Source organism: Corylus avellana, chromosome 9, assembly GCF_965113065.1.
Source record: "Corylus avellana chromosome 9, dhCorAvel1.hap1.2, whole genome shotgun sequence".
Lineage (NCBI taxonomy): Eukaryota > Viridiplantae > Streptophyta > Magnoliopsida > Fagales > Betulaceae > Corylus > Corylus avellana.
In genome coordinates, this window is record NC_142498.1 from 17,679,960 (window position 1) to 17,689,037 (window position 9,078).

The 9,078-nt window shown below is 37.0% G+C and overlaps 2 protein-coding genes across 2 annotated transcripts; one reads left to right on the top strand and one right to left on the bottom strand.

The window, feature by feature from the left end:
* Nucleotides 1–1,599: 1,599 nt before the first annotated feature.
* Nucleotides 1,600–4,601, top strand: LOC132189753 (cell division cycle 20.2, cofactor of APC complex-like). Its single transcript, XM_059604537.2, has 8 exons — nt 1,600–1,674; nt 1,799–1,900; nt 2,158–2,349; nt 2,867–3,133; nt 3,294–3,396; nt 3,477–3,793; nt 4,071–4,232; nt 4,411–4,601. The coding sequence occupies exons 1-8, from the start codon at nt 1,600–1,602 to the stop codon at nt 4,552–4,554; spliced, it is 1,362 nt and encodes a 453-aa protein (XP_059460520.2). The 3' UTR covers nt 4,555–4,601.
* Nucleotides 4,602–4,745: 144 nt separating this feature from the next.
* LOC132191012 (superoxide dismutase [Fe], chloroplastic) lies at nt 4,746–8,830 on the bottom strand. The gene is made up of 9 exons (XM_088510364.1): nt 8,478–8,830; nt 8,346–8,398; nt 8,105–8,176; nt 6,240–6,428; nt 5,720–5,891; nt 5,473–5,591; nt 5,368–5,394; nt 5,224–5,247; nt 4,746–5,106 (listed from the first exon to the last, which is right to left on the bottom strand). Exons 1-9 carry the CDS (start codon nt 8,533–8,535, stop codon nt 4,897–4,899), a joined length of 924 nt encoding a protein of 307 aa, XP_088366490.1. The 5' UTR covers nt 8,536–8,830; the 3' UTR covers nt 4,746–4,896.
* Between the last annotated feature and the right edge of the window lie 248 nt (nt 8,831–9,078).

The following is a 9,078-nucleotide window of genomic DNA, read 5'->3' on the forward strand; positions in this document are numbered from 1 at the left end:
CTATTTTTTAAGCTCTTCAACGCTATTCTAAACACGCTCGCGATGCAATTGCATATTTCAGTTTTAAGTTTCCTTTTCTGCACAGAATATGTTCCCATTATGGTAAGCTAATTGATGCAGTTGACAAATGGAAGATAAAATGCAGAACAAAGACAAGGACCAGGCAATTTGGCTAGAGGCTCCACGTGAAATTATGTAGAGGTCCCAATTCGATTCTTTCATATATATCCTATAAATAGACTCTCTCTAACTCGTAGTATTTGCAACATCAATCCCTTCTAGCCATGAAATATTGGAGATGAAGAGAGATCTAACATGAGAATAAGAGTCTTGTTTGGTAGCCAAGGATGACTTGCTTGCACTTTTTTAGAGGTTTCAAGCGTGTGATTATTCATTTATTTGAGCATAGAAAGAAACTCTTGAATGGCTCGTGGGCAAGCTTCCTGACTAATCTGATAGACTCTTTTTTCTCATGCTCGGTCTTCTCTTCTTCTAAGCAAGCTCTCAACATTTTTTTTTTATTTTTGTTAGTGTTGATTTGATGATTAATTTTTACTAACACGATATTCTGAAACATATCGTAGTAGCGGGGTCGAGCATGAGTTTAAGAGGAAGAAAGAAAAAATCAATGATGTTTGGTACCCAAGGATGGCCTACCTTCTCCTCCAAAGATGTTTAAGCGTATGGTTTAATCCCCATAACTCTTTTTTTTTTGGGTAATTAACTAGTTTTCAAAATTCAATTTCATATCCATGTAACTTTGCTCAAATTTTGGACTTTGAGAAAATAATTTCCTCTAAGATATTTGCTTGGCTACATGTTACCAAACCCTATCAATTGTGCCATGAGTCATTCCTTCTAGGGGTGTAAATCCAGTTTTGATTATCAGTTATTGGATAAAACCGTTAATTAGAATCGGGGTAGACAATTGGTCAATTTTAAAAACCGAAACTAGTAACCAGTTACCCAGTCGGTAGCCAGTTATCTGGACTAGTAACCGGGTCTTTAAAAAATTAGATATGTTAGGCCTATTTTGGATATTTGACATATTTTTTTAGCTTAATTTAGCCCATTTTTTTAAAAAACAATTAGGACTTTTTTGACCTAATAAGCTATGCTTTGTTGTGATTGTTCAAAAACAAAAAACCTGAAGTAAATGACATTGTTTGACATTTTAAAAAATAATATATATAATAGTGTCCAAAACAGGAAAATGTTCAACCCGACCCGCTTTTGAATAAAAAACTAATTTCACTTATTTGTTTCTCTTGAATGTAACCAAATTTTTAGTTGATTAGTCAAAAGCTATAAACTAAAAAGAAAATAAACAAGAAAAGTATTACTTTTTTTCTTTCTCAGGGAAGGGTTTGATCAGGCTCTTGCAATCCGACTCAACCCGACCCGACTAGATAATACACCTCCAAATTATCCGAAAAGTTACAACGGTCGAGTTTCCCTCGATAAAGAGCAGAAATCAATTTGCGCGGGAGATAACAGACCCAAAGCCCCTCCTCTATCCCTCCACTTTCTTCTTCTCCTTGAGAAGAATTCTTAAAGACCCAAAAAGAAAATCGAATCAAATTGTTAAAGCAACCTAAAATGTCGAAACTTCCATCAGATCGGTACTCTCCCACTCGCCTCATCACTAACCCCACCACACAATACGACTTTCCGGTACTCACAACCCCCCCTACCCATTTTTTTTTTTTTTCCTTCATTTTCTTCGTAATCAAGAACTTTCTTTTTTGCAATTTGGTTACTGATAGCTTTGTTCTTTTGGCATTTGGTATTTGTCAAGGGAGACCGGTTTATACCGAATAGGAGTTTGATGGATCTTGATCAAGCCCACAGCCTGTTGACAAGCCGGATCAAGAAAGCTTGCAATCCCACTAATTTTAATGTACGTTTGACCATTCTTGTTTTTTTTTCTTCCTTTTTTTTTCTTGTAAATCATTAATGGTTTATTCGCATTACTGGATATTCAGTTTTTGATTTAGATTCATGGGTTTTTGGTTTCTGTCCAAATAGATAAAAGGGTATTACCGTTCTTGCATTTTATTTGGTTATGTATGGTGTAAAGAATATCTTGAGAGCTTCAAATGAAATGGTAATGTTTTTTTTTTAAATTTTTTGATCTCTTATCTTTTCTTTGCGCAGGAGGTATACCGACAGAAAGTGGAGGAGAAGCTAAGCTTGGATTCAGAAGGTAGACCATTTAGAATGTTGGTTTTTAGGGGAAGCCCGAAATCAAGTAGAAGATCGATTCGTCTAATTGATGAGATGCGACGGGAGGAGTTGGAGGCATTGGATAATAGTACAAAGCAGTGTCAACTTCGGCATTTTCCCAAGGTACTCGTTGTATTCTTTTCTTAATTTCTACTAATTCCCTTGTAATTTTGCTTATTTAGATTTATGTTATTAGGATATACTGAGAATTATCCTGGAACTATGAAGGAGAAGAGATAACTGTAAATAGCAGTGCTTTTGGTCATGATACTGCTTTTAATTTTATGGCTTGATTTGGAGTTATAGGAAAATTGAAACCAGTTTGCAATAATCATGACTGTATTTACATTCTATTGCTTGTGTTGGAGCTTCAGACTTAATAGAGGACACTGCATTCTGCTGTGTATATCATTTTAGCTTATTTGAGATTGAAGTTGATTTTGGTATGCAGATTAATTTTTTCATGTTTGTGGGTTCAGAAATATTTGGAACTGGGAAAAGAAAAGATATGAAAACTGTATAATCTAATGAGAAGTTTTTCCTACATTAACAAATGAATTTGTAAAAGGGGTTGAAAATTTAGTCCATTCATTGTTTACACTGTTCATTTCTGAGATAGTTTATTTGTGTGTGTGTGTAGAAAGAAGCTAGGATTCTGGATGCTCCAAACATTGTGAATGACTTCTATATGAATATCATGGATTGGGGAAGAAACAACGTTCTTGCCGTTGCTTTGGGCTCAGAATTGTACCTGTGGAAGTCAGATAACGGGAACGTACAAAGGTTGTTGCAAGTTGGTGCCAATGACTACCCTTCAAGTGTTGCCTGGTCGGAGGATGCCAAAACACTGGCTGTTGGATATTTGCATTCCAACCTTCAACTCTGGGATGCCGAGACTTCTAAACTTGTCAGTGCTGTGTCTCTGTGTGTGACTCTGTTCTCTCATTTCTGATAGGAACATATGAATTTCATCATTAATTATGTTAAATCACCATTTGTTTCAAAAGCTTAATCGGATAGAAATTGATAAATTTAATCGTTTAATTTATATTCTAACATACTGACAGGTTAGAAGCCTAGAAGGTCATACAGGTAGAGTAGCAGCCACCGGATGGAATGGTCAAATTCTAACATCAGGAAGCCAGGACAAATCCATAATCAACCATGATGGTAATTCAATTATTCTATTTTAAGGATAATAATTAATTGACAGAATGAGATGATTCAATTACACATGCTTTGTTTGGCAGTTCGAGCAACAAATAATATGACCTCGCGGATACAAGTACACACTGAAGAAGTGTGTAGTTTGAAATGGTCAAGCAGAGGCAATATATTGGCAACTGGTGGTAACGAAAATCTGATATACATATGGGAATCTTCCAAAATGAGCTCATTCAATTTCTTGCATCGTTTCAATGAACATTCCGCTGCAGTCAAGTCCCTTGCTTGGTGCCCATATCAGTCTGATGTACTTGCCTCTGGAGGAGGCACAAAAGATGGCTGCATTAAGATATGGAATACACAAAAAGGCACCTGCATCAGCAGCTTAGATACCAAAGCTCAGGCAGGTTCCATGGTTTCTATGCTCTAATTTTTCATTTGAATTTCAAAATAAAAGATATCAGGACGAATAGCATAGATCATATCATTTTTAAGGTGCCAATGAAGGTGGATCTTGGTTGGAAGGGGAATAGGTTGTTAGATTTGTCGCCTTCAGTTCGATCTAAGGTCCGTTGCTTCGGCATCGGTATCGGAAACTCATAGTCAACAAATGCTATTGATATGCCTCTGTAGTCTCTCTTTTCTCATTATGTGCGGTGCCTTTGGCTTTATGTATCCAGGTATGTGGACTGGAGTGGAACAGGCATCACAAAGAGATCATGAGTGGCCATGGCTTCAGCGCAAGTGAGAATCGGAACCTGCTATGCTTATGGAGGTACCCATCCATGACTAAAGTAGGAGAATTCAGGCGCCATGCTTCCAGAATCCTCCACCTCTCTCAGGTTTGAGTCTGCAAGATTTTATCTAGAAATTTATTCCCATAGAATTTGGATGGTTCCATTTCTGCTTTATATCACACCCAATGAACAAAATTCATCATTAAAAAACAGGGCAGTTTGAAGAATGGCAGCCATCATTACAAATAGTTTACTGACAATTCAGTTTACTGATTTACTACAGAGCCCTGATGGTTTAACTGTGGCATCGGCTGGGGCGGATGAAACTCTTCGCTTTTGGGATGTTTTTGGACCACCGAGTACTGACAATTCAAGACTCTCAGAGCTGGAAGGCCTTTTGTCTCTTAAAACATCACCCCTAAGATGATGGGAACTGAAACAATCGGTTTTCTCAGTCTTGGTTCCTTCTTTTCTTGTTATCTATATGCTCAGTTTTTGCACAAAAGAGCACAGTGAATCATTTTAGTTCCTTTTCTAGGTCAAGAGACATATTGCATTGGGTCTTGGAAACAAGAACATGAAAGAAACACAAAGAATTGTGATGAAGAAAAATGTTGTTATATTCTAATTATTGTGCAAAAGATTGCTGACAAACCATTTTACCTAGTGTACCTGCTCAAGCTGACCTCTATATCACATTTAAATGAAAAATAAGAGAACCAACCAAAAGATATTTCTCAATTGACTGTCACAGCAAAACAAACTGAATTCATTCGGCCTCCGAATCATCAGTACCACTGTCCACATACATCTCAACAGCTTCTTTGTCTGCCTTTCTCTCCGCTTCATCTCTTTTCTTCCTTTCTTCCTCTTGCTCTCTTTCAGAAGCTCGAGCCTTTGCGATTTCAAGTCTAGAACTGACTGCTTCCCATGATACAAGCTTCTCCATGAAGATTGATATGTAATCAGGTCGACGGTTCTGTTAGCAGAAAACCAACACAATTGCCAGATTTTTACTTATATGAGTCTATTAGATTGAAGAAACAGATAATTTGTTGTCAAAAACTGTATTTCATGTTTCATAGCTGAGCCTCACCTGAAAGTCAAGGTAGTAAGCATGCTGTTGAGACAAATCACATTTAGAAGGAAAATCAGTTCTCAGGTAATAATAGTTGTTCCCAAACAGAAGCTTACGAGTAAACACGTTAAATTAGGAGCAAAGTGTAAAAATGATAAGTACCTCCCAAACATCAATGGTAAGGAGTGGCTGCAAGAAATCAACAAATATTAGCAGATGTAACAATGAAGGTGAATTAGGAAGATTATAGTCCATCAAAATACTTACAGAATAGTCCCAGACAAGTGGATTGACAGCATTGGGACTCTTCACTATCACAAGCTTTTTGTCCTCATCAGATGGACGAGGATTTACTGCATTTCCAACATCTAGTCTATTCGCTTTATCTAGAGAAATGAAAACAGCATGATTCATTACTCCCTAACAAATTTAGCTACAGAATACTACAGCTCAACTAAGGAAATTTGGAACAAAATGAAAAAATTGCCAGGCTAGGAGGCAAGAAGCTACTCACAAGCAAGCCAGGCCCAACCAGAACCAAACTGTGTAGCTGCAGCTGACTTGAACGCTTGCACAAATTTTTCATAAGACCCAAAGTCCCTTTCAATCAGTTCTAGAAGATCCCCAACTGGCTTTCCTCCACCGCCTGGTTTCATGGATTCCCAAAAGAAGTCATGGTTCCAAATCTGCAGATAGGTAAAACGTACTAGTTGGGAAACTTCAGCAAAGAAACCAATGTGTGTGTGTGTGAGAGAGAGAGAGAGAGAGAGGGGGGGGGGGGGGGGGGAGGGGGGGGAGTACTTAAGTAGTCTAACAATTATGCAAACATAAAAATTATACGTGATAGATTGATACTTCAACTAGTAACCATCTGACCTTTAGCTTAAACAATTATTATAAAAATTAATGAATTAATCAATACAATTATATAATTCAAAAGTAAAAAATATCTTCACATCAACCTCACAAGCTTTAAAACTCAAAATCTTTTTAAAATAATGACAAAATCATGCTTCTGCATAAGCACAGCATACCTGAGCTGCGTTGTTGAAAGCTGGAAGAATATCACCTTTATTGTATGATATAACTATGACATCTTCCAATGACATCCCGTCTAGCTCTGTTCCTACAATTTGTTTGTTTAAGTTCTCCACATAGCCCCTGTGGTGCTTCCCCCAATGATACTCCAGGGTCTCTTTGCTCATATGTGGCTCCAAAGCATTCTGCCAAGAGTGAAATAATTAAATAATTACCGTTGGCTCAAATTTGTCAAACAGTTTAGATAAGTATAGCATGAATACTTCACCAATATCTCTTACAGTTAAAGTTGCAAGAGATCATCAATATTTCTCTTTTCATGAAGTTTAATTGCTGTTGACAATGGACAAAGAAAATTGATATAAACAGTTTGTTTATCACACATTTGGCACTGGAAAGCAGTGAAATCATGAAGCAAGAGTAACCGACTGATAGGCCCGGCTTGATGACATAGAAAGATTTCTTGGATGCTAAATCTGATTCAAGATCATTTTTGAGCTGTATATATGGATACTAGAAATTGGGGCACACATAATGCATATCTTTCCAAAAAAAAGATCATGAATTTTGTTCAATGAAGTTTTATTCGTTAAGAGAAAATAGGGAGACAAGGGAGTTTGTGGCCACCATCTGAAGGTAGTCCTCGGGAGAAACAGGATAGGGGAGATTTAGGCGATTCTTCCGTTATATATCCCACTTAAAATTAAATTTAACTAATATTAGTAATGACATTTTTAATTAATTATCTCCTCAATAGCTGAATGAATAAGGTTTGTTTTAACTGTATAGATATTGGTTGAGGTTTTACTTGTCCCGCCTACAGAAAAAAACATGGTGGTTTGATGTACAAGAGCTTAGTGAGGTTAGGCTTGGCAGAAAACAAATTCTGGAAAGGAATTAAAGAGTCTTTTTATAGGTTTAATCAAACGGTTTCCAGTCCGGTTTGCTGCATTCAGATGCCTTTTCCAAATGAAATCAAGTCTGGTTTGCTGCAGAAATCTTGTTCAAGTCTACTCAACCACCAAAACAAAGCAAGATGCAGTAGAAGTTTCAATATAAGCCATAACTCAATTAAGCCTATACAAATAGTCGAGATAAGTTTCATGCAATTATAACAACATAAGCTCTAAACAAGGCCATCAAATATGACCCAGAAAAAAGATCTAATAAAGCCAGAGTGCACAGCAAAGATCTAGGTCAATTAAGCACATTCCAAAGAAAAATATACAAAGCCAATGTTGCATTATATTATGAAAGTGTCAAATGTTATATAGTAGGACTGTCAAGTCATGCCAAAGAAGGATCTTCTTGAGGCTCATGATCAAGCTGAAGGTGGGCTAAAGCTACACAAATCGAGACCACGTAATGCTAGTCTTGCATTAAAGTTGGAGAGAATTCAAGCTCATTGAAAGTAGAAACACGATTGAAGGTCCTCTCACTAAACTCTAGAACACAAAAGAACCCCAAAATTAATATATGGCATGGAACATATATTCCCATATAATACATTTGGCAAGCAGGTAAGTTAGTATTAAAGTGAAAGACATCCAAGGCCAGTGCGAGCAAAATTTACACTATAACCACTAAATTGAGCAAAATTTGGTATAATTATCTCTATTAAAATTGAGAATGATGATCATGATAAATTAAGCTGAGCTTGTGCCCAGCAAATTTTTTATAAGCCAAATGAAGCCTATACCCATAGAAATTTTCATAAAATATGAATTAAGATGATAGTCATGAAAAGCCCAAAAGGCATCCAATGTCACCTGCAGGAACAGGAAAGATCTAAGCTTTTCCAAAGCCCATAAATAATATATATTACAGCAGTATTTATAAAACTAGAATCATCAAATCTTACCAGTGGATATGGAGGAGGCTTGAGATCAAATTTTGCAGTAATTGCCGGCCCACTTTTCCTCTTACAACGTCGCTGTAGCTTACAAACATCAAAATGTTTCTTTTAACCAAGAAAGCAAGAAAAGAAAAAAAAAATGGCATCTCAAATATGTAACACAATTTTTATAGATATCCCATTTTTTTGCTAACATGAAACCATACTCTTCTGACTAAAAAACATAATGCTGAAGCTGAAAGCAGACCTCTTTGTTTGTCCATCGGATGGTACGAGGTGAACCCGGAATTCCATGAAGCCCTGTAAATTAAACTTAACAAATGTAAGAGAGACAGAGACAAAGACACAGACAGAATGCTGTATTAGGAATGTCGACGACCTTGGCGAGGAAGAAGGGCGCACGTTGGCCAGGTAGAGGCAGAGGATGCTACTACCATTCCTTGTGTTATCCTTTTCCTTTTCTTTTTCTTCTTGTTGTTTTCAACCGGCGCCAGAAATCTCCGAGTTTGAAGAAGAAAAAGAATTGAGATTTGAGAGGGAAGTACAGTTGTGGTAGTAGTTGTACTTCTTGCGCCCAAGAGTGGAGGTGTAGTAGTACTTCCGTCCTTCACTTCGAAGTTGGGCTGGGCTGGGCTTCAAGATTGAGTTCAGTCGCCGACATAATCTCCAACGCTACAAGTTTGTACTCCGAGTACTGGGGCTGACGGCGGAATTGGGTCCTTTCCACGTAGCGGTCTCCATGTAACGTTATTATTTACCCAAAAAAAAATATATATCTTTTATACCCGTTTTACAATCCCGAATTAATAACCGACACATAAGCGAAAACATAAAAAGTGCATAAAAATAAGTTAGACTAAAATATACTAAATTTTAGGGTGATAAAATCTTTAAAGGGTTAACCTTTCACCTCTAGGTTTTAGTTTTGAATCTAAAGACGATTTTGAGGCATTAGAAACGGGTTTTGAGACGGGTCACTA

Excerpts from the sequence above, each read along its gene's own strand:
- LOC132189753 (XM_059604537.2), top strand. The coding sequence starts at position 1,600 with ATGTCGAAACTTCCATCAGATCGGTACTCTCCCACTCGCCTCATCACT. Across the intron at positions 3,134-3,293 it reads ATGCCGAGACTTCTAAACTT|GTTAGAAGCCTAGAAGGTCA; the intron begins GTCAGTGCTGTG and ends ACATACTGACAG. Across the intron at positions 3,397-3,476 it reads ATCCATAATCAACCATGATG|TTCGAGCAACAAATAATATG; the intron begins GTAATTCAATTA and ends TTTGTTTGGCAG.
- LOC132191012 (XM_088510364.1), bottom strand. The coding sequence starts at position 8,535 with ATGGTAGTAGCATCCTCTGCCTCTACCTGGCCAACGTGCGCCCTTCTT. Across the intron at positions 5,248-5,367 it reads TTACCATTGATGTTTGGGAG|CATGCTTACTACCTTGACTT; the intron begins GTACTTATCATT and ends TTGTCTCAACAG. Across the intron at positions 5,107-5,223 it reads CTTACTACCTTGACTTTCAG|AACCGTCGACCTGATTACAT; the intron begins GTGAGGCTCAGC and ends TTCTGCTAACAG.